The 25,071-nt window shown below is 43.1% G+C and overlaps 1 protein-coding gene across 1 annotated transcript in view; it reads right to left on the minus strand.

Annotated features, from left to right (window-relative positions):
• RPTOR (regulatory associated protein of MTOR, complex 1) overlaps window positions 1-25,071 on the minus strand; it is a 455,351-nt gene that overhangs the window by 374,604 nt on the left and 55,676 nt on the right. The window contains exon 4 of the mRNA XM_015408620.1: window positions 4,951-5,126. Within this exon, the coding sequence (XP_015264106.1) occupies window positions 4,951-5,126 (176 nt within the window). The remainder of the gene's footprint in view (window positions 1-4,950; window positions 5,127-25,071) is intronic.

The raw sequence follows: 25,071 nt of genomic DNA on the forward strand, positions 1-25,071 counted from the left end.
CCATAAATCACTGTGACGTCCCCTTCTCTGGGGAGGTCTGGTTTCCCTTAAAATGTTCTTTATGTTTTGTTTTACTGTGTATATCCGGCTGCCACCAGGAAATTTAAGGCTTTCCAAACCTTTATACTATAATATTTCTATCACTGGGTAGGTAGGTCGAGGCTTTAGGCTTTCATGGGGGTCTATGTGTTTTCTGGGAAGTATTTCTTTCAGAACTGGTATCTTAAATAAAAGTAGATTTATTGATATAATTTGTAAATAAAAGAGTATAACAAGGTAACCGGTACTGTGAACAATTGTTTGGTGTCTCACATAAGATCTGCTCCCTATCTGTCAGGGATATTTCAGGTATGTAACTTTGTAACTTTAACTCAAGGTCATGTAAGTTCACTGTTTCTCTCCAGGACATACAGCCTTTCCTAAACTTTGTCTTCAATTACTTTCATTTACATTTTACTATTCTCTCAGAACAACCTCAGCTGTTCTTAAATGCACACACACAAACTGCTTCTCTCTCAGACTTCAGAATGAACTATCTGACTGCTTAACTGTCGTCAACTGTCACACTTCAGCTGTCAAAACCTCAAACTGTCACTCCTGATAGACATATTCATCCACACAGCATCACTTCCAAAACCCCTCCCCCTCTCTGTCACTCACCAATCACACCACTCTTGCCTCTTCAAGCACTCTAGACTATCACTTGCAACCAAACTTTTAAAGAGACACACACCCATAAACAAGGAATCGTTACAATCACTGTTAGAAAATAATGCAGTAAACCAGGACCCCAATATTTATTGATTTATTTGCACCATATATACCCAAATTTCTCCCCAGTGGGGACCCAAGGTGGCTTACAGAATTCTCCTCTATTTTATCTTCACAACAACTCTGTAAAACAGATTAGGCTGGGAGTGTGTGACTGGCCCAAGATCACCCAGTAGTTCCATGGAAGATTCGGGACCTCTCTCAAACCTCCAGATCCTAGTCCAACATTTGAACACCACTACCCCATGATGGCTCTCCAGTAGAACACTGGTAAGAAGAGCTGGGAGGAGGAGGAGGAGGAGAACTGGATTTATACCCCACCCTTCACTCCGAGTCTCAGAGTGGTTTACAATCTCCTTCCCTTCCTCTCCCCACAACAGACACCCTGTGAGGTAGGTGAGGCTGAAAGAGCTCTGAGAGAACTGCTCTTGAGAGAACAGCTCTGAGAAAACTGTGACTGACCCAAGGTCACCCAGCTGGCTACATGTGGAGGAGTGGGGAATTAGACCCCATTCTCCAGATTAGAGTCCACCACTCTTAACCACTACACCAAACTGGCTCTATGTATACATGAATGTGATTTGTCTTCAAAAATATTCCTATCTAGAGATTATGAAAGAGTGAATTTAAGAAAAGATTTATTTGTTTGGATATCCACTTTGATGTGAAACTTACTAAATATTACTCTTCCTATTGGTATCTCCTTTACAAAATGGATTACATACAACAGAAATACTTTTAAAAGCTCACATTGAAGAAAGTCTTCATGTAGTCTTCAAACTCTTTTATGGGGAGGGAGGTATGGTAATAGGTGGGTTATGAACTGCTTCTGACTGTAACAGTGTTTTGTGTGGAGCAATTTCTATTTTGCATGTTGGCAAACTGAATAAAAACATGTGATTAAGTGAGATATTTTCTCGCGCTGACTTCTAAATCTCCCCCTGGGAGGATGAAGCCACCCAGCTCTGCTTCACTGAGTCATCACAAGTTAGGGAGAGAGGGAGTTACAGTGAAGCCTTTGCAAATCAGGAAGCTTTCAATTCTGTTTCACACCTGAGAAACGGGGGAGATGAGAGGGAGTGCATGGCTTTGAGAACATGCTGAGTCATTCCCTTCACAGATGGAGACTTGTTGTGACATCTGAATGCAGGCACAGCCTTAAAAAGTACTTTCGAAGCAGAGAAGGTACAAAAACAATTTGTAAATGACAGACCAATTGATGCTGACTGACAGCGAAAATACCTTAGGCACTGAGGAAAGGTGGGGTATAAATATTTTAAATAAATAAATAAGCATATTTTCTCACCACTTGAGTGTCCTAACTCCAGCTTTTGTTTCTGGGATTTAATGTTGAAGTCTAAACTCCCTTAACACTGCAATTAAATGCAACCAGTAAGAGAAACTTAAACAACAAATTCATAATACGCAGTCTAAGGTTAAAACAAACAAACCATAAAACTGAAAGAAGGAGAGAAAATGTAGGAGAAAAAAATAGGTCTTTGCGTATCACTGGAAAGACAACAAATTTGGCACCAAGCAAGCATTCAAGGGGAGGGCATTCCATAGCTTGGTTGAGACACCCAAAAAGACCCCTGCCGCTGCTTCAAAAAAGGAGGGAGGCAGAGCAGGGCCTCAGGTGTCTATTTTACAGGATGGATAGAAACATATGGGAGAAGGCGGTCCAAACAATTTAGGGTTTTTAAAGGCAATGACTAGCACTACAAATTAAACCTGGAAAACAAGTAGGATGCCAATGAAATTGTTCCAACACTGGCAAGATGTGATTTCTACAGCTGGAATCAGTCAATAATCTCAGCATAGCATTGTGTAATCAACAGCAGTTTTCCACCATCTCCAGATGTAGCCTCAGATAGTGTACAGCCCAGCGAGGTAGCCTGAATGAGATCAGTGCATGGATAACTGTCAAGGTTGCCAGGTCTGTCTTTGTCCCCGGCAGGGGACTTTGGGGGGCATTTCTGAAGGGGGTGAGGCGTCCCCAATGCAATGACATCATGTTAGGGACATCCCCGCTCCAAACCCAACCCTCGAGAACTATTGCCAGCAGCCAATTAGGTGGAGGGCCCTTTAAATCTTGCAAGAGGGGAGAGGGGCTGCTGCTGCTGTGTGCCTGAACTCCAAGCAGCAATTAGATGGAAGCACTTAAAGGGGCAGGGCTTGGGGCAGGGGTGGCAGCGGGTTGAACCCCCCAAAAAGCAGGTAAACCCCACCAGGCTGGGGGGTCAGGCAACCCTAATAACTGTGGCCAAATCCTACCTGTCAAAGAAGGGTCACAACAGGAGATCTGTATTTCTGTCTGAAGATCCAGGTCTAACAGGAACCCCAAGCTGTAAATCTGTTCCTTCAGAGGAGATATGACTCATCTGGAACAGACTGACCCTGCAAACTTGGACTGGCCCCATTACTGACTAGCAGGATCTCCCATCTTATCTGGATTGAGTTTCAATTTACTGTACCACTTTCAGCTCATTACTGCCTTCAAGTATCTATTCAGAATGTTCACTGACTCACCTGGTTCAAGTGAACAAAAAAGAAGAAACAGAGCACGTTGGAAATACCTTACTCCAAATCTCCAGTTGATCTCTCTCCCAAACAGTTTCATATATACATAAAAAAAACATGGGGGATAAAAATCAATCCCTATGGAAGCCTAAAGCATCAACACCATGGGCTTGTACAGAACTGTCTGAACATACCATCTAGAATCAATCAGTCAAAGAAGAATGGACCCATGAGAGTACAGTCCCATCCCTCACCCATATCAGCCAGCCAGTCCACAATGATACATTGGTCAATGGTATTAAAAGCCACTGAGAGATCCAGGAAGGGAATCAGAAGTGTCACACTCCCCAGTCTCTCTTCTGGTAAAAGCTATCCATCAGCACAAGCAAAACCACTTCTGTAGCAAAGCTGGGCCTGCAACCAGATTGAAATGGGTCTAGATAATCAGACACCTCCTAAAATGCCTGAAGCAAGCTTACCACACTTGAGCATCTTGCCCCAAAAGGGGATATTCATCACAGGATGATATTAAGTTCTTTTGGGTCCAAGAATGGTCTTTTCAGAAAAGGTTTCACAACCACTTCCTCCAAGGAACTTTGCACTGCCTCCTCCTCTAAAGATGCATTTATGAATCCCTAGACCCAGACAATGTCCCCCTCAGTCAGCTTTATTCAGCCAGAGAGGGAACGGCTGAGCCTTGAGGATGGTGGCTGGACTCCTCCAAGCAATTTGTTCACATCCATAGGTTGCACTAATTGAACGCTATACACATTTCCAAATACTTGTTGCACAGAATATGCAGCAGCTGGGGTCTGCCATGTAAAGTATGGAACTGGCCACTAGAAAGCCAAGGCATGAAACACCAAATTGACACAATGTTTCAACACAATAATTCAACAAGCAGTGCAAAAACAGAAAAGTCAGAAAATGAATAATAAATTTAGCATTAGGACTGTAAAACAGGACAGAATTGAACAATCTTAAAACAAATAAAGCTTTGAACACGTTTGCATAGCATAACTATCAGGTATGTGTGTGTTCTGTTTCTTTGGTACAGTGAACTTGCTTAAGTAAACTTTCATCTTTCTCTGCCTTAGCAGAGGGCCACGTAAATTCCAATTATCTCCTCTTTTGTTTATACCTCTTATTTTGTTCACTGTGGTATTACTTAACTAGATTATTTGAAGCATTTCTCTAACATATGGGATTCACAGCCCAATCCCCAAAGTATAATACCGACACAAGTCCACCAACACAAACAGAACATGCACAGGTAGAGGACTTGAGGATCAGTACTGTATCTTGTCTGAAAAACGATTTACTGATAGAACATTGTGTCACACCATATGGTATTTCTGATCTGTGAAAAGACAGACTATTTTAATTTCCAGTGCAGTAAGTCCCTTAATCTGAGCAAACCCAAGTATCCTGCTAGAATCCAAAATGTAATAAACAGAAGGATAATCAAAGCCAGGAAGGTGAAAGTATGCCTAATAAGATGCTCCCCCAGATGAACGCCTCAAATCCTTGTAATTTAGTACTGCAGAGAAATTTTAGAGCAGCTGAAGTATCTGGGTCAACAAGTCTATCAGCACAACAGGCAAGCCTCAGAAAGCACAGAACACACATCATCCCCCAGACAGGAGGCAAATCACTTACCATCTCAGTGCAATCTTGATCGGTGTAGTAAGGCAGGATGTGAACAGGTCAGCTGGCAAGTCAGGGATCATTGGTAGCAACTCACTGGCTTCACATGCTGCCAGCTGAATGCAGTTTTTCATCGAAGGGGGCAAGGGCATCTGAGCAAGGGGATGATTTGGGTTAATTGCAGCCACCTTTATGGGAGATCAAAATAAAACAAGAAACAGTTAAGTCTTCCTTTTGATTAACTACCATTCTCTGGAAAGTCCCCTGATAGTGTGGATCTTTGACAGCAGAAGTCAGAGCTCAGCAAATCACTCCATTCAACAATACTCAAATGATACTGATGCACAATTATAAATCAGAAACGAATAGCTCTAAACTGTATCTAATGGCTGATGAAAAAGATGTTTCCCTATGATCTTTTGGCATTGTATAGTCTGAAGCATGGAAAGAGTCCTGGGGAAAGCAAATAGTTTTTCACAGAGACATTGCCTTGGTAAGCATAGAAAGATGCCCATGTGAACTACACAGTCCAAGCTAGTCTTGTCTATATATCTAAAAACAGAAGAGAATAAAAGAAAATTTAAAAAGTTTAAAATGCTGAGATCTTCCTAGATTACCTTATGAGGCTCACCTGTCACCTACTTGACTTTCTTTTAAGTGTCAGTCCAAAGCAGGCTTTTGATCAGGGACTTTATCTTATCAGCTTTTTAATGGGAAGCTTGTGTTTTATGGATAGTTCTAACGGGGAGCTTGTTTTTAATGGCTTGTTTTTATATTGTGCTGCTGTTTTAATTATAAAATGCCTTGAGCAGGAATCCAAAGCAGCAGCATAGAAATATACTTAATTAATTAATTGAATGAGATCTCAGCAGCCATTCTGGATTGCCTAGGCAAATGCGGTTTCATTTTGAACTGGATAAAAGGAATGGGCAGGTAGGAAAGACAAGAAGGTTAAGTGGCAAAGCTAAAGTACACGGAAGGACACCATGAGGGCTGTAGGTAAGGAAGGAAGCAGGGAAAGTGAGGGAACTGTGAGAGGGAGGGAAGGAGAACCAATGGGGGGTGGTAACAGATCTCCCTCATAAGTCCTCACCGATCCTGTTTCTCAGTTCTGATTAGTCATGTGGACAGTTGGAGATAAAAATGTAGACTGGGAGTGATACCTAAGGGCTGTGCAGGTACGTCTTCAGTGCTCTGAGTGAAGAATGAGTGATATTACAGCTTTGTGCACTTTCCACAAAAATTGGCATCATAGGAAGGTAAGTTTGGCTTAAAGTCATTGTTGTGGTTGTTGCAAAAAGCTTTAAACATTAGACGCTAGAAAGCCAAGGGATTTAGACAAGGCCTTCAGTGATCTGGGTGCACTGAACAAGTGTCTCTTCTAGTCTTACTGCAGTTTGCTCTACAGTAACCCTACTTTTTTTTCTTTCACCATTTTCACAAAACAATCTGTTTAGTTTGAGCCCAAATTTTTAATGTACTTTCTCTGTGCAGACCGGGTGCAAGATACAAAACATTAGTATGGACAAGCTAGCTGGGTCATCAAGATTCACTGCCTGCAAATTATTGTAAAAAAAGTAAGAATACTAAAAAGCAGATAGGAAGCATTTTCATAAAGTACTCTATGCACAGTTCAAATAATCTCTCTAGTTTTTTTAAAGTCGTTTTTGACATCCCAGATGATTTCTGATTATCACTCAAAAGATTTCTGGTTTTAAAATTCTGGTTGTAATCAAGTGTTTGTTCCAGCCAACAAAATGACACTTGAGTATCACCTACAAACCCGATAATGGAGATACTAATTAACTAGGAAGATCTAACTAAACTAGCCATTCTGCATATTTAGGAAGAGAAAATTATGTCTAATAGGTGATGTGAAGTAAGAGTAAAAAAGAGAACCACATGGAGATGTTCTAATGGAGTCTATTCCAAAAGAGAAGGAGAAATGTGTCAAGGCAAAAGGATTATTATGCAGAAGGCATACACAAAGAGACATATGACTCTTAAGATAGCAAACAGCAGCTTGTGTGGATCTTTCACAAAGTTCAGTGTTTTCAAGGGGCCAGAAGCAGTAGTCAGCGTGCAATAACAGCTCAACTTTTTGTTCTGTACAGTGGATCACAGGAGAAATATCAAATCACGTTACTTTCATGTCAATAAGATGGACCAAAATAGAGTCAACAAAATGAAATCACTCCAAACAGGAAATTGCTTTCCGAGGACTGTATGACATCCTCGCTATAAGTTATGCTTGATCCAGGAACAGCCAGCCATGAAATCTGAGTCACAATGAGAAAATAGCCAGGCTAACAGAAATGTCAAATGCATCTTCCATATACTATAAGTGCATTGATGAATACATTATGCTAACACTACATCTGCAACAGTGCTTAGAAATTACTGTACAAATGGTATTAAATTCATTCACTCTATTCAACAGAAAATATGAGCTTCCTTCTTCTTTTGAAGACAGCATCCCCATTTTCAAACCAGCTACTAAAGTTTACCAGCATATTGAAGGGAGATTTCAGTCCCAAAGTATGCATCTTCAGGGCTACATCGAGAAGAAATCAGCAATAGGGTAAAAAAAAGATAAAATGGAAGAAAATCCAAGGAAAGGACGCACTAGAAAGGTGGTGGAAGACAAGATTTCAAAAGAAGATATGGGGGAAGTGCTGAAAGTGAGTACAGATGAGAAGCCATGTCCTCCATATCACATGTCCAGATGGGAGTAGCATCACTTAAGGTGAGCCTGTTTGCAACCCAGTTTGGCTGTAGTATCAGAATTAATTTTATTACAAAAAAACCCAAAAAACAACCCAGCCTTTCCTCAGCAACTATGGCATCATCATCCAGCCAATCAAATCTGGTTATATGATGATTTATAAGATTGTGCCAATCTACCACAGTTCCTTTCACATATAAATGTGTATCTGTTTTCATTAGAAATATAATTTGTGTACCAAAGCTTAAATATGTTCAGTATTAACGCTCTGGTCAAATATAGTCATGAGATCAGGGACAATCTGCAACAAGTGTAATCACTTAACACATACTAACACAAAGATCCTGTTGTTTAAGTGAATATACTGTTAAAGAATCAGGCACTCCAACAAAAGCCATGGTCAGACAAGAAGAAGAAGAGATTGGATTTATATCCTGCCCTTCACTACCCAAAGGTGTCTCAGAGCGGCTTACAAATTCCTTTCCCTTCCCCTCCCCACAACAGACACCCTGTGAGGTAGGTGGGGCTGAGAGAGCTCTGACAGAAACTGCTCTTTTTCAAAGACAGCTCTTGTCAGAACTATGGCTTGCCCAAGGTCATCCAGCAGGGGCAAGTGGAGGAGTGGGGAATCAAACCCGGTTCTCCCAGATTGGAGTCCTCGCAATTAACCACTACACCAAGCTGGCTCTCATGGTCATGGTTATACACCAAACTGGCTCTCATGGTCTCAAGCCATGGTTATACATAATTCCCCTTAAGAAACCGTAAAGCATCTACACTACCTGAACAATACCATATCTATAGTTTTGCAACTTGGTCATGCATTTGTCAAGGGTAAAAAAAGCAATCTGAGAAATCACCATCTGTCACAAAAATACTTTTGGGCTTATTTTGCAGCATCTGAAACCACTTGTTCTTTGGTAAATGTGGAACAGTCATTTGATGAACAATGGGAAGTCCAGAATTTAGAACTGGCCAAGAAGCTATGGCATTTGTATCAAGGAAGAAGCCTTTTCTGATGGCACAAAATCAACTGAACACAACTCTATGTCCAACAAAAGGATTACTATTGCTTGATTTCCAAAGCTGGCTTCAACAGTGTCTGGGCAGCTTTCCATTTGCTAGGACAACCATTATGCTACATATATAACACCAGGAATAATTTAAAAAGAGTTCAGTGTGCATAAGATTTAGGCATATTTAGATTTGCAAGTAACCTATTTAGTGGTAATCTAATTAAGAGAGAATGCTGCAGGAGAAATTGCAGACCCACCTCACCAGTGACAGATGGGACCCTTCGCCAATTTGTAGCAACCATGTCTATAGGCCAAGGGCCTGGCCCAACGACACTACAGGACTTGGGCTGAGTGGGTTCAGTAGCCAACTGGTCCCCTCGGAGCCCTGCCATTCATTAACAGATGGAAAAGTGACTTTGCCAAAAGTAGCCACGGCAGACTAAAGAAGATCTAGAAATCCCCAGTCGGGGCTGTAGCCAGAGTGCAAGGCTGGAAGGAATATAGTTCATGGCCAGGGGGTCCCATATCGCATTGACCTAGGAGTAAACTCAATGCAATCCTAAGCAGGCATACTTTGAAAGAAGCCCCACGGCGTTCACTGTTCACTACAGGCATTGCCATTGTGGGATTCACAACTGGCTGACAGGCGCTTCCCCAGGGTGTGTAGGGGCTGCCACATGAAGCCAGGTGGCTGGGCAGAAGTGAGCAGAGGAGTGGCAGGGTGGGAGGTTCGAGGCAGCCTTGTCTCGTCCCTCTGGCTGGGCCCAGGTGATGGCCCCCGATGGCAGAACCCAACCCCTGCGGTGGCAGCACCCTCCGGGTTGAGCCGCACCAAGCAGTCCCAGGTGGAAGGATGTTTGACCAAGCGCTCTGCAGCCCCGCTGGTGCCAAGGGCTCCTCTGAGCAGGTGAGCAAAAAGCTGGGGGCAGCCTCGGTCTCCACGAGTGCTCAGAACCAAGCCAGAGTCTCCCGGTAAGGAGACATAGGGAGGCCATCTGCGCTGGAGCCCCTGGCTGGGCAGACTGGCTCCTCCCGCCAAAATTCAAAGGGGGCAAGGCAGATTTAGGAGAGGGCATCTCCCAAGAGCCCCACAGTGGCTACGGGCCTGCTGACCATTCATCAAAAATTGGTGATACAGTATAGACTAGTAACTAAGATTAGTAATCAGGAGTACATGATTCCGCAGTATCTCTGGACCACAGGAATTCTAGGCTGATTAGGAGCTCCTACTGGTCAATCCCTAAGAATTATTCCTTGAAACCTCCTTTTACATAGAGGCATGTTTGTACTTCTGTAGCCCTCCAAACAGCAGCTAAATTGGGCTCACTGTGCATTACTTTCAAGTAAAGGTACTTCATCTATAGAATTTTATCAAGGGAGTTAAGGGTCAAGAAGAGCAGACCTAAGTCTCACACATTGCCCTCTCCAGACCTCACTGAAGAAATAAATTAATGAATGTATCATGCAGATCCCATCTTTAATGAATGGTGGAGCCTCCTGAATTTGCAAAACAGAACTTGTTTACAATGTTTCAGGGACTGGGAGATTCTGAATTAAAAAAAACCCCATGTATTTGTTCTACTTCACGTCTTCATGTCTCCTTTTGGGAGAAATAGGGTGTGACCTAAAGTTTGCTCCCCATCTACCTCCATTTTCTCTTCTGTTGCTACTGCTTTCTCAAATGCCCTTTGCTAAGTCTGGATAGTGTTTAGGTACACCACAAAGCATCTCTAGTACATTCGCAGAGCACAGCAGTCACTTTAGGTTACTGCAGGGTTTAAGTTTTCTAGAAGCCTACTTCATATATGACATTTCCCTTATGTGGAAAATACATACAGTGGTATAGAATATACAATATTTTGAGTGAAGGACATTATACTACTAAAACTGAGTGCCTTCCCTGCAACCTCCTGTGCTCCTCAAAACTTGTGATGTGATGGGGGAAGACTGTAGCAGGGAGGGGGAATTGGCACAATCTTGTCCTACTGTACAAGTTCTTGCTTCATTCAGGGAAGAGTGGGTGATATCTGCCAGTTTCTCCATGTTGCACCCCACTCTTCCTGAGGATCTCCTGACTGAAAGAAGCAGTTTTTAGGAGAGCACAGGGGATTACCAGGGGATGGGATAGATCCTTTTCATGAATTCCATCTCTTCAGAATGTATAGTCCCTGACCTAAGTGCTCAGATGCCCAGATTCTCACCTGCAGCTGTTTAGGAGCTGGTGTTCTGTACCTTTCAGCGTTGCTGTGTGGTTTGCTCAAGCAACACAGCCAATTGTTTACAGGAGACAGTGAGAGGTCAAAAGAACTGAGAGTGGAAACTTGAGATTGCAATTCTCAAAACTGTGAGGGCAGGCAAGGCCTGGTGATTTCTCAGAACTGACAGCATCTTCATCTTCTATGTGCTAACAAAGCCAAAGAAGAACAATTTTCTTTTTTTCTAACAGATTAGGAAAAAATTCCCCACACCACTGACATATAATATAACACTCCTCTGGATTGTAACTTCAAAGATTCATCACTGCCAAACAAATGAAAACTACAAATCTGATTTCATCAGTTCTGATCAGAAGCAGTTAGTCATGTACCCTACTTGAGTCTAAAGGAACAAGCACTCCCACAGTTCCATTTAATTCCCACACATACAGAAGATATAAAGACAAAAGAATATCGTGCTTTAGCGGGGAAACCCAGTGTGCTAGTCCTCCTTTCTGTATAGCCTGAGCAGTGCCCTATAACATGCACAGACTCCCCTACACCTTCCTTTTCCATTTTCTCTTAAAATATAATAAGCTGCTTCAAATATACCCAATTGTGTGGGAGGGCAGAGGAAGATTAACCAGCCTTTTGTTTAATGCAGTGCACTTGAGCAGCTCATATAGCTATCCAGAATTATGGTGTGTTTACAGACACCCTCTGAATTCAACGAAGCTTGTTAATTAGATAATTGAAAGCTGGACTGGGGTGCCTTTTTCCTTTGTAAGAGCAACCAAATGACTGGAACTTGTATGCACTTTGTTTCTTAAGAGATCAGCACCTGCCTTGGAATCAGGCAGGCCTTCAGATGTACCCCCTACAACTGCCAGTCTTCTCAGGCGCAACCCACAAGAAAGAAAAACAAAACAAAACAGCAGGAGTGGACTTTGCATCTAAAACTCAAACTGCTTTCAGGACTTCCAGTTTCGGCACCTTGATAGTGGGCGCTCCTCCGAAGCTCCAGAGAGAGCGGCCCGTGACCTGGCAGTGGGGAGGAGGTCTGGCTGGTTCTGGACTCCCCCAGGGGCCCTTGTAGGGGGCTCCCAGCTTGGGGCGCTGGGGGTGCCTCTCCCAAGGTCGAGGCCAAAGGATCGAGGCTTCCCCTTGCCCTTATAGGTCCCCGCCGCCACGGTACCATTCTGGGCATGAGACGAGCATACCGAACAAGCAAGCAACTGACCCAGCGAAAACAAAAAGACTTTCTCGTACCTGATGAAGCAGAGCATGAGTAAGATGCCAGCCCGGGTGTCCCCAAGAAAAAGTGGAGGGGGGGAAGCTACCCACCCCTTGAAAATGGCAAAGATTTTTAAAGCATTAGAGGGAGTAGAAAGTGGTGGCATTTGAGCAGACGGCTGAATTTAATCAGTACAATGCCAGACTTCTAAAGACTTAAGCGAACTTTTACAAAACATAATGTCTTATCGGGCTGAAAAGATGGGAGCGAAAGTGAAGCTTCAACAAGGAACTGCCAGCTCAACCCGTCTGGTTTCTAAACCAGAAGTGAACTTTGACTTTGCAGGCATGCTGGATACTGCATTGCAACCTCTGGTGGCTCAGATGACTAACATCAGCAAGACCTTGGAGTCTTTGCAAAAACAGCTAAAAGAATCCAATAAAAGAACAGAAGAAGTTGAAAACAAGACTAAAGCAATTGACCAAAGACTTTTGCAGCTACAAATGGAAAAATCTTCATACGTTTCGAGATTTCAAAGTGTACCAGAAGACAAATCTGAGAATCTGAAAGAAATCCTTAGTGAAGCGCTTGCACCAGTGACAGGCATTAAGGCGGAAATATTACAAAGCGAAATGGATATGATCTACCGGACATATTCAGAATTTATTAAGAAAAAAAACCTGCCTGGTGAAATATACGTCAGATTCTCTAAGAGATCTATAAGAGATGCAATATTGAAAGCAACATCTGGGACTACACTGAAAATCAAAGAAGAAGACATCAGAATACTAAAAGACATTCCATTTGAGATAAGGAAGAAGATAAAATAATACAAGAATTTAACCACCTATCTATGGGAAAATCCTACTACCTACTGATGGATACTACCTGAAGGCTTGATGTTCAACTACAAAGGCAAAAAAGAAAAGATTGACTCTTTTACCAAAGCGAAGCAGTTTTTGAAATGACATCAAGAACCCAAAAAGAATACAAAGAACATAGAGGAAGAAGAAGAAGAAGAACTGAACAGTTTGCATGGCTTGGAAAGCCACGAAACATCTGCAGATGGCAGCTCAGAAGTAGAATCTGAATCAGAATTGGGAGAGGCAGCACCCAAACCACCCCGAGATGATAAAAGCAAGGAGAGAGAAGGGAAAGTTTGGCGCCCCAAGGGCCGGCTCGCGCTCTAGGTGAATGCCTAGTTCGCCTAGCAGGTGAGCCGGCCCTGAATGTTTATATATTACATTACATAATCTTGCATTGTCAATAATTTTAATTTTTTGCATATCGAAATAACAGGATAAAATTTTTATTCTTAACTTGAAAAAGAGAAAAGCTTTAAGATATTAATTATTATCATATATGGTCACTGTATAGCTGTAATTTTAGTTAGTGTGTAGTTTTTAGGTTTTATGTAGAAAATAAAAATTATTAAAAAAATTAAAAAACTGCTTTCTAAATTTGCAAAAACATCTGAGAATGGTATTAGGGCAATTTTAAAAGATTTTTTTGATACACATGAGAAAAATGGGGGGGGGGGTATCTGCATCAGTAATTTTTAGTTGCTAGCAATGGACCAAGTCATTAACATTGTCAAACATCTCTTCTGATGAGTCTTTCACACCCCATTCTACACCTCAGTTTTGTTGTTCAGGCATTTGTTTGTTCTGGTCTGTCAGTTATCACTGAAAAAAGGAAGACAGGGTCTTAGTTAAATCTTCTTCTCCCCTTCTTGATGCCACTAGCTAAACATGTTACAGTATACTTGTAATGTCAGGGGAGTTATTGCACTTTCAACTGCCTTGGGGAAGGGTGTCGTTATCTCCTGATAGGAAATCTCCAACCTGACAGGTGATTGGGCTAGAAGTGAATTGCCTAGTCACAGCCCCAATACTCAAGATGTACACAGGCCTAGTAAAGCCTTCATTGGGTCATTTGCCCTGTACCTTACACAAAGACTTGTGCCTACTTTGCTAACAGCCTTAATCATCTATCATTCTGTGAGGTCTCTTATACTGAAGCAGCCCTTTTGTGTCTGTACTTGTGCTTTAGAGCATATTTGGAGCCTATGTTCCAGATTCCACCATCTGATAGTAATGAATTGGGTGACATAGATCTCTGGGCCTCTCATATAACCATTTTCTATATCTAAATAATTTGTTCTTGTGTCCCCAAAAGTAAAAAAAAAAATCTGGGGCCAGATCCCTGTCCTCGTGATGCGCCTACTCACTGGGGACAAATCTATACCATTTTCATCTGATCTATCAACATTCAAAAGAGTGACCATGGCCTGTGCTCACTACCTAAGATGCAATCTTTACTATATGTCAAGTCTGCAATTGCTGCTGTAATCCTTGTTGTGGTTCAGAGATAAGAGAACATGCTCTGCATGCAGAAGGTCAGAGGTTCAATCCTCAGCATCTCTAAAGGATCTCAGATAGCTGCTTTCTTTGACACATTGGAAAACGAATGCCAGCGAGAACAATACTGAGCTAGATGGACCAATGCCTTGATTTGTTGAGAACAATTTCATATACACATAGGTTCAACCAACACTGGGAAGGTGGGACACACAAGCAGAACTGGGGATGGGGCAACAGTGGCTCTTGTCATGGGTTGCAGGGAGGATTCCAGATCCCATCACTGTGGTGCTCTTAATGGAAAACATTAGCAGGTGGCATCAGCGGTGCACAATTACTGTATGCATAGGGCAACCAAGCACCAGCATGGCATATCATCTGCAGCCACACCAAGTTCTTTTATCAATTCATCATCTGTGCACCTACTCAGCACTGCAGCCACAGCCTGGCACCACCTCCTCATCTCCTCCACTAAGGGTGCATCATCCCCACCCCTGCTTCAGGAATGTTCAGTTTTGGGAGACGGAACATTCCCTGTGATGTCAACTGCTGCTGCTGGATGAGAGTGGTGCTTCTATCACTGTTAGCATCTACTGTCAGAGTTCATATGTTACTGCTTTACTTTCACACCTGGACAAAATTGAAAAAAGTGGAAAGCAAAGGAAAATCCTAAACTATGGTTGAAAGACATCCTCATTGCTTGTTGCATGCCCAGCTGGCAACTTGTAAAATAAGGTCTGTCCAGCATCTGAAGGTAAGCTGATTACTACTTTAACTGGTGGTGTCAGAACCTTCTGGACACAGTCTTACTGCCAAGAGGAGGTGCCTTCAGCAGAGCTGTAACAAGGGCAAGCCAAATGAGGAATTTGCCTTGGGTGCACAAAGCCGAGGGGCACAGAAAAAATATACCATGACTAAAATAAATAAAATTATTATAATAGTTGACATTGTATTATTATTACTCCTGTTATTTATGTATATACTTTTTAACCAAAATAACAACTATGAAAGTATAGGGGGTGCAATTTTATCTTCTTGCCTCAGGTGCAAAATTAGCTAGTTATGGCTCTGGTCTTCAGGTTGTTGCAACTTGGCTAAGAACAGAACATCTGTTTTTAGTTCCATGTTAATGCTGTCATGATGACCAATAACAATCTTTTTGGGAAAAAGTCCTGTAACGTGTGAACACCACTGGATGACACATTGCATCTTTTGTTTATAGTCATAGCACTGCTAGAATCTTAGAGAATGATTTAAAATGTTCCATGGGATTCTGATAATTCAAAAAGGCACCTCATAAAACTCCCCTTCTCAGTGAGCGGAAGAGGAAGCTATATTGGAACAACAAGAAGGGTGCCCGTACCTTTTGATTTAAAACACAGAACACAAATACAGCTGAATTGGCATTTAACTTTTTCAGAACACTGAACTGGAATTTCAACCCTTCATCTTCATGTCCCTCAGGAACAGTATTCATGCTGAGCAAGAATTCTTCCTAATTGCAGCCTCCACTGAGGTTTAAGGCCTCAAGCAAACCCTCCCAACCTGCCTCCACAGAAGAAAGAGCTACTTTCCATAATGCTGATAACATACCCAGAGAGCGCGTATTCTATGAATTCATTCACTGCAAAAAACAAGATCACCTATAAAACATTGTTGTACTTACCTGTAATTGTTGTTTGTTGAGTGGTCTTCTATGCAGGCACACATGGGACTGTGCATGCGCAGGCCAACTGCAGAGAAAAAATTCTACATATTTCTAGCTCTTTCTAGGCTTTGGAGCGCTCCCCCCTCTGCTCCAATGTGAGCGGGCATTTCCCACCCAAACCAGCACAGAGGCAGGTAGAGTAGAGCATTCCTTCCCCCAGTCCTCCCCTTGCCATCGTGAGAAGGATCACAAGTGGATGATCCTACAGTGGGGAAAGGAGGGAGGGAGGGATGTGTGCCTGCATAGAAGACCACTCAACAAACAACAGTTACAGGTAAGTACATCCATATTGTTGTCTTCGTGGCTTCTATGTAGTCACACATAAATGAGTAGCAAGCTGACTTGCTGCAGGAGGTAGGTGTGGGATCCTCAGTGAAACAATTATTACAGTACCACTTTTCCCACAGCCGCATCACTCCTGGAGTCGATGGTGTAATGCTTGACAAATGTCGATGTAGAAGACCACATTGCCACTTTGCAGATATTCAGCAGGGAAACCTTTCCCAGGATAGTAGCAGAAGGTGCCTGAGATCTAGAGTGCAGCTTAACCGGAAGTTGACACTCAGTCTTGGAAATTGAGATGGTGTGAGCGGAAGCTGGGCATCCCTTATGTGATCCAGCAAAGCAAAAAAGGAGGTTGTTGGTCTGACGAAACCCCTTAGAATGGTTCAAATAAAACAAGAAAGCCCTTCTCACATGTACAGTGCTTGTTCCTCTGGGTCAGAGGGAGAGGGGAAAAATGCTGGAAGGATGATATCTTGGGAAATATGGAAACTGGAGGCTACCTTAGGCAGGAAACTCAAATTGGTATGTAGCACCACCTTATCTGTTTAAACCTTGATAAAGGGTGGGGAACAGCAGAGGGCCCTCAACTCACCCACCCAGTGAGCCAATGTGATGGCTTATAGGAATACTCTTTCAAATGACAGCAAAGAGAGGTCACACTTAGCCATTTTTACACAATTTGGTGGAAAACAGTGGAAGGAGGAGGAGGAGGAGGAGATTAGATTTTTACCCCGCCCTTCACTTTGAGTCTTGGAGCAGCTTACAATCTCCTTCTCTTCCTCTCCCCACAACAGATGCCCAGTGAGGTAGGTGAGGCTGAGAGAGCTCTGAGATAAGTGCTCTTGAGAAAACAGCTCTGAGAGAACTGTGACTGGGCCAAGATAACCCGGATGGCTGCATGGGGAGGAGTGGGGAATCAAACCCAGTCCACTGCTCAACCACTAAACTAAACTGGCTCTCAACACCCTTATGGTAGGTGGAAATAGCCACCAGGTACCCATTTATAGAAGACACTGAAAGGCCTAAATCTTTAAGAGATAGCAAATAATCAAAGACAATGGGTAAAGGGCAGGTCTCTGGTGTGAATCCCTATCAGACAACCAGACCAGAAACATCTTCCACTTAGCAGCATAAGATTTCCAGGTAGAGGGCCTGCGAACCGAGAAAAGAACCTCGACCACTCTGTCAGACCATATTACTCTTCCCCTATCCTCCATGCTGCAAATGGAGGGACTCCACATTGTATGCAGGAGAGGGCCCATGCATAGAAGGTCCTCCACTGCAGGGAAAAACATGTATTTCCCTCTTGCCATTCTGAGGAGGGAAGGAAACCAAACTCTATTTGGCCCAAAGGGGGCTATTAGGATGCAACTGGCTTGTTCCCCTTTGAGCTTGCCGACTACCTTGTCTAAAATAGGCAGCGGGGGAATGCATAAAACAGGCATCCCTGCCATGGAATTTGAAATGCATCCCCTAGGGATTGTGGGTCCATCCCCGCTAGGGAACAAAATAGGGTGCACTTTGAATTTTCCCTGGTTGCAAATAGGTCTATCATTTGGTAGCCCCAATGATGGGAAACGGGAGCCAAGTAGGTGTCTGCCAGGGACCATTCGTGCATATAGACTGTCAGTCTGCTGAGGCTGTCTGCTGTGATGTTGGATGTTCCCACAATGTGGATTGCCTGTAATGCATTTTTTCGGAGAATCACGAGTGCCAAATTCTGGAGGCCTCCACAGCTAAGGCTTGGGAGGCTGTACCCCCTTGTCTGTTTACATAAGATTTTGCCGTGGTGTTGTCCATAACAATGAGGACTCTTCTGCCTTCCAGCAAGGCTGAAAAGAGAACAAAGCATACCTGATAGCACAGAGTTCCAACAAGCTGATATGCTTACACAGACCAGGAACAATTAGCTGGGAAGAATATAAGAGCCCTCCTGGATCAGAGCAATGGTCTGTCTAGTCCAGCATCCTGTCTCACACAGCGGCCAACCAGTTCCTCTGGACAGCCAAAACTAGGACATAGAGGTCAAGGCCTTCCCCTGATGTTGCCTCCTGGTTCTGGGATTCACAGGATGAGTTTCTCTGAATGTGGAGGTTCCCCTCAAGTCACCATGGCTAGTAGCCATTGATAGACTTAACCTTCATGGATCTATCCAATCCTCTTTTAAAACAGGTTATTCCTGTGGCCATCACTACATCTTCTGGCAGCAAATTCCACATTTTAATCACTCTCTGTGTAAAGTGTTATTTCCTTTTGTCTGTCCTGAACCTATTGCCCATCAGTTTCACTGGATGCCCTATTTTGGGAGAGGGAGAAAAATTCTCTTTGTCAACTCTCTCCATCCCATGCATAATTTTATAAACATCTATCATGCCCCCCCTTAGTTGTCTCTTTTCTAAACTGAAACATCCAAGACTCTTCAGCCTTTCCTCATATTGAAGGTGCTCTAACCCCCTAATCATCTTGGTTGCCCTCCTCTGTACTTTTTCCAGCTCTGCAATGTCCTGTTGGAGACACGGTGACCAGAATTGTACATAGTATTCCTAACGTACTGCACTGAGCTCCCCAACCCAATAGGGACACATCAGTAAAAATCTCAGTATCACGTTTTTGAGTCCCAAATGGGCAGCCCCTATGGAGGTTGTGAATGTCAGCCCACCATGACAGAGACCGTAAAACAGATCTAGAAAGTGAGAAGCACTTCCAGGGGATTCAGATATGAAATCAATTTCCTCAAAAACCAGTTTTGGAGGGGTCTCATATGTAGCCATGCAAAGGGGACTAATGTGGTGGTGGAGGCCATGTACCCAAGAGCTTCTGAATGGCCTTAGTGGACTGAAATCTATTTTTCTAGAATCTTTGCACCCAAGAAAGAAGGACCCTAGTCCTATCTTCTAGAAGAAAAGCCATGCCTTCCTTTGCATCCAGGTTGGCCCCAATGAACAATGTAGTTTGGAAAGGGACTAGCCTGGATTTTTCTAGATTCACTCAGACCCAAGCCTCACAAGAGCTTTCTGATCCAGGAGCAGAGACCTAGATGGTACTGTAAGTAACCAATCATCAAGCTGGATGCAACCCTGGAAGTGGCCATGGGCAACGACTACTGACATGCATTTGGTAAAGGCCCTTGGTGCTGTGGCAAGCCCAAAGGGCAAAACTGTGTACCAAAAATGGGAATTACCACAGGAAAAGCGTAAATATTTTCTTTGCTCTGAGAAACAGCAACATGAAAATTTACAGCCTTTTAAGTTTACCACAGCAAACCAAACTTGTGGCTCTAGAAGTGAAAGAACCTGTGGTAAGGTAGACATGCACAATTTAGGTACACTCAGGAGTATGTTAAGATCCCTGAGATCCAGTCTAGGCCTCTTTCCACCATCTTTCTTGTTAACTAAGAAGTTCCTTGAGTAAAATCCAGAAAAGACCTCCTGAACAGGAACAAACTCTATTGCCCCTTTATTTAACAACTGGGAAACATCAAACTGTAAGGTCAGAGGAACAGGAACAGAACAAATAGGTAGAACACAAGTTGAAGGAATACATTTAGATGGTAAGTAATAACCAGAATGAACTACAGATAATACCCAGTCATCCTGGGTGATGCTCTCCTATGCAGCCACAAAAGTCACCAGTCTAAAGGTGAAGTGGGGTGAGGGGATATCAGGCACTGCTGGTCATTGGTATGACTTGCCCTTGCCAATAGACTCCCTAGAAGAGTGTGGGGTCTGCTTGCCACACTGCTTCCCATGCTGTTTCCTGGAAGGTTGTTGGGTGCCATAGTGGGGCCTGGAAGATGTCTTGAGAGACTGCTGGGGCTGAAACCTATAAGGTCTCTGAAATTGCTGTTGGAAGCAGTATCTAGGACAATACCTATGTTTGACGCTCTGGGCGGGTGGAGCTGTAATACCTAGAATCTTAGTAGTGAGTTTGTTTTTGCGGACTCTATCCAACCATCATCCATTTGGGAATTTAAAAGGCCTGTGCCATTAAAGGACAAATCCTCAACTTTTGTTCTGGTGTCATTTGACAACGGAGTGGCCAGAAGCCAAGAGTGTCTGCATAGAACCATAGCCGAAGCCATATCTTTGCTAACTGTATCAGCTACATGGCATGCAGTGTTTATCTGCTGTTTCCGTAACTTGATACCTTCAGCCTGGAGAATCTCAGCTGAAGACCTCTTGTCATCAGGCAAAGTATCAAGGTGTTGTGCGATGTTCTCCCAAAGGAACATCTGATATCGTCCCATAATCGCATTAAAATTTGTCATGCCTAAAGAATCCAACTTTCTCCCCTCTCTATCGAAAGGAGACACACCTATGATTAGAAGGGACAACCTTGGTCACCAAGGAATTAGCCCCAGGAAGTGAGAAAAGGAACTTGCACCTCTCCTCTCTTGCTTTATACATAGCCTCTAACTTTCTTGATGAAGGGAGATACCAAGGCAGGCTTGACCCACACCCCTTTTGCAATGTTAACCAGGCCCTGCAGCACCGGAAAAGCCGCTGTACCGATGATGAGCAGAGTACTTTAAGCAAAGGATCTGATGGCTAAGGATCCGAACATGCCACCTCCAACTCCAAAGATCTGGTCATGCTAATGAGCTGTTCAGTATACAGGCCCAAATCTTCAGCTGGGGAGATTGAGCTGGTTTTACCAACAGCTTTGTTGGGAGATGGTTCCAACAGGGCATGGGGTCTGACCTTGGAAGCTGGAATTGCACTCTCTGAGTTGGAACCTCCTTCCTCTTCTAATATGTCCTGTGGTGCCTGGGGTTTGGTAGAGATTGACGTTGACAGTCACAATGGGTGTTCTGAAACCTGGAGATACAGGTTGGTAGAAGGAAGACTGCTGATCCCAGGGCAAGGTGCCCAGCCAGTACATGGGTGAAGGCATAGTAGGGTAGAGGAACCATGGTCCTTGTAGTGGGCCCCATTGAAAAGGCACAGTTGGAACCAATACACAAGTGGCCTCCGACATCCTTTTCTTTTTAGGCAGTGGCTGCCTCTGAACCAAAGATGGCAGCTGAACCTCAACGACTTCATCATCGGCTGAGGAGTCAAGGCTAGCCATCATAGGCAGCAACAGGGTATGGAGCCACACTTTAGGAACCAAAGCTTTCAAAAGTGAAGAGTGCTTGGTAGGAGAGTCCATAGTACTAGACTTGGACTTAGACTTTGATTTCTTAGACAGAGGTTTCGATGAACTTCTCGGTACTGGAACCGACTTTGGCGCAGATGAGGTGTCCGGTTCCAATAGGGATCCTGAGGGTGCTGACCCCACTGAGGGAGTTCGAACCGTAGCCTCCAGTTCCTCAACCCTCCAAACAGGCCAGGCCTCTGGGCCTCAAGCGTTCACTGCCATAGGAAAGCTTTTAATCTTGAACCTCTCTCTTGGCAGGCCTTTGGGTAAACTGGCAGCAGAGAGTACAAGCCGCTACTTTGTGAAACTCCCCAAGGCAAGTCAGACAACACTCATGATCATCTGATTGAGCCATCTTGGTGCCACATTCGCTGCACTTTTTAAATAATGCCATCTTGAAGAAAAACAGAAATCTCACTGACTCTGAGGTAAATATAGAAGAGCTATATTTGTAGGTCCTTTCTTCATGGCAGCGAAGAGAGGACTTAGAGGAGGAGTGCTGTCCCTGCCTCCATCACATGCCAATTTTGGCAGGAAATGCTGGCTCGCATCTGAGGGGAGGGGGAGTGCTCCGGAGCCTAGAAAGAGCTAAAAATCTGTAGATTTTTTTCCCTCTGTATTGATTTTATTGTGGTGTGGATCCAGCTGGTCAAACCAGCTGTATCAAGGTAAGGAGACATCTTATGGGCTAGGCTGAGTTGGAAGAAAGCCTTTTTTGCAGCTGCATTAACTTAACAGCTCCAGCAATAATGCTGGGTCCAGTATAACCCCAATGCTCATAACTGAGCCAGCAAGGGTCAGCTGAACTCCATCAAAAGTGGAAAGCCTGTGTCTTTCAAGTTCTCTCCCTTCCCAACCAGCATTATCCCTGCATTTTCAGGGTTTAGTTTCAATTTGTTCACTCTTAGCCAATTAACCACAGCAGCCAAGCCATTATTCAGGACCTTTATTGCATCACCAGGAGATTTGGATAAGAGTATATAGAGCTGGATATCATCCACATATTGATAACAACCAACCCCAAAGCTACGAACAATTTGTCCTAAGGGCTTTACATACATATTGAAAAGCATGGGAGGATAGAACAGCACCCTGTGGAACTCTACAGGATAGGTCCCACATTGATGATAACTGGTTTCCAATACCAACCCTTTGAGCCCGATGTGTGAGGGTGAGGGGGAGAAGCAGAAGGCCAAAGAGGCCTTCACTTGGAGTCTCAGAGCGGCTTACAAACTCCTTTCCCTTCCCCTCCCCGCAACAGACACCCTGTGAGGTGGGTGGGGCTGAGAGAACTCTGACACAAACTGCTCTTTTTCAAGGACAGCTGTGCCAGAGCTTGTGACTGACTCAAGGTCACATCAGCAGTTGCAAGTGGAGGAGTGGGGAATCAAACCCGGTTCTCCCAGATTAGAGTCCGCGCACTTAACCATTACACCAAACTGGAATGATTTGAAGCAGTTCAACAAGCATCCACAGATACCTACTTCTGCCTCCAAGCACTTCAAAAGATGGCATGATCTACTGTATTAAAGGCTGCAGATAAATAGAATAAGAGCAACAAAGAGGTATAGCTTTTCTCTACACTCAGATTGAGGTCATCAACTAAAGCTAGAAGAGCCACTTCTGTCCCAGACTGAAAGGGGTTTAGACCAGATAAGTTATCCAAGAAGACCTGGAGTTGGTCCATTATTCCTCTCTTAGTAACTTTGCCCAGAAAAGGCAGATTAGAAGACTGGGCAGCAAGTTACCACATCATTATTCTGTAGGGATGGATTTTAATTAGTATATGAATAATCGCCTCTTTGAGGCAAGGTGCCCTGAGTTAGTGCCTGATTTATAATAGATACTGAGGGTTTGTTGGTGTGGTCCTTACATGATTTTAACAGCCAGGATGGGCAAGGATCCAGATAACAAGTAGCAGCCTTCACTACATGTGCATAGACACTAGCTATAAATGGGATACAAGTAAAATACATTTCAAGTTTAAGTTCAGAAAAAACATCTTGGTTATCAAATGTCTGGGGGGAAACCTAGCTTACATTAAGAAAGTTAGAGATACCATCTGACCATCTTTTAATCCCAACTACTACTGCACACCAAATTACTCCATGAGTCCATAATCCAGTAGGTCAACATTTTTGTTAAAGTACACATACACACACAATTCAACAACAGTACTAAATAAATACAACTTATGAATTATCTCCATTCTCCAAACTGTGCTGGCGTCCTTCTTGTAGAATGGAAATAGTGCATTTATCAAAATAAATATTTAGAGATATTAGCTAGGAACAGATTTGGTGTTTTAATATCCGCTATTTATACAAGCAACACTCTAAACAAAAACCAAGAACATGAAGCCTAATGGAGATGGGGGGAGAATAGACACTTCTTAATTTTAATTAAAAACATAGTACTAAGATCAAAATCTCAGTTAATTATGAGACATAACAATGCACTCTTGCATTGTTATGTATTGTCATCTGAAAATAACCTGCAATTTAACCCTTAATACACTTTGTTTTACAAAACCACAAGCACTGTTTATTTTTAACAAGGTACATAATATTTTCTGCAATGGGTATGCTCCAAAAGTGAAAGACACATTTCTTGACCAGTGAATTCATGGCAACTCTTGGCATGCTCAAGCAAAAGAAATACCAAGAGGAATATGTTTGATCAGGAGCTTGAAGTTAAAAGATTTGCATAAACATATCCAACAACAGCTTCCAACCAGCACCAGTTAATGTAAAACTGCTTTTTATCAGGCAAAGTATACAGACAATGTTCACTCCAGGCCTCATCTAGCAGCAGCCTCTCAGCACCAATGTCCATATCACTCATTCAGTCTTTACTTCCTCAGTGAGGAAAAACAAGTAATTAAATACTTTCATCAGCTGCTAAAGTGACCCAAATGAAGGCACAATCAGTTGTTCACTATACATCTTTGAGATGCTTATATGATTTAGACTTGCTGGGTTTAAGAAAGGAAAACTCCAAAACTCATGACAAAAATTCTTGAGTGTAGGAACAATGGACACGATGAGCAACCAGCTTGGTTAAGGTAAGCTTCAAGATTCTTTGGAAAAGATAGCAGCTTTCCTTGTTCCCCTAAGAAACATGCAACTTGCTTCAGAGCCCATGGCAACAAAAGGGAAATGACAGAGGCAAAAAAAAAAAAGTTTTCTGTAAGAAATCAAGCACACAGACAGAAAGACCTTCCTAAGGCTTATTATGAGGAGTGAGAAAGCCAAAGAATATGCTATATTTATGGATGGAAGAATTTTTATTCTTATTTTATAGAATGCTTCTCCAACAATCCTCTAAGGTAAGTTTGGCTGAGAGAGAATGACCAGCCCAAAGTCCAAACGAGTTTCATGACAGGGCAGAGCCCGGCTTTCCCCAGTCCTATTTCTAGCCTTCTAACCACTATATCATACTGACTCTTTACTTTTGATAACTGTACTTATT

The sequence above is a fragment of the Gekko japonicus genome, unplaced genomic scaffold (genome assembly GCF_001447785.1).
Source record: "Gekko japonicus isolate JY-2015 unplaced genomic scaffold, Gekko_japonicus_V1.1 scaffold57, whole genome shotgun sequence".
NCBI classification, from domain to species: Eukaryota; Metazoa; Chordata; class Lepidosauria; order Squamata; family Gekkonidae; genus Gekko; species Gekko japonicus.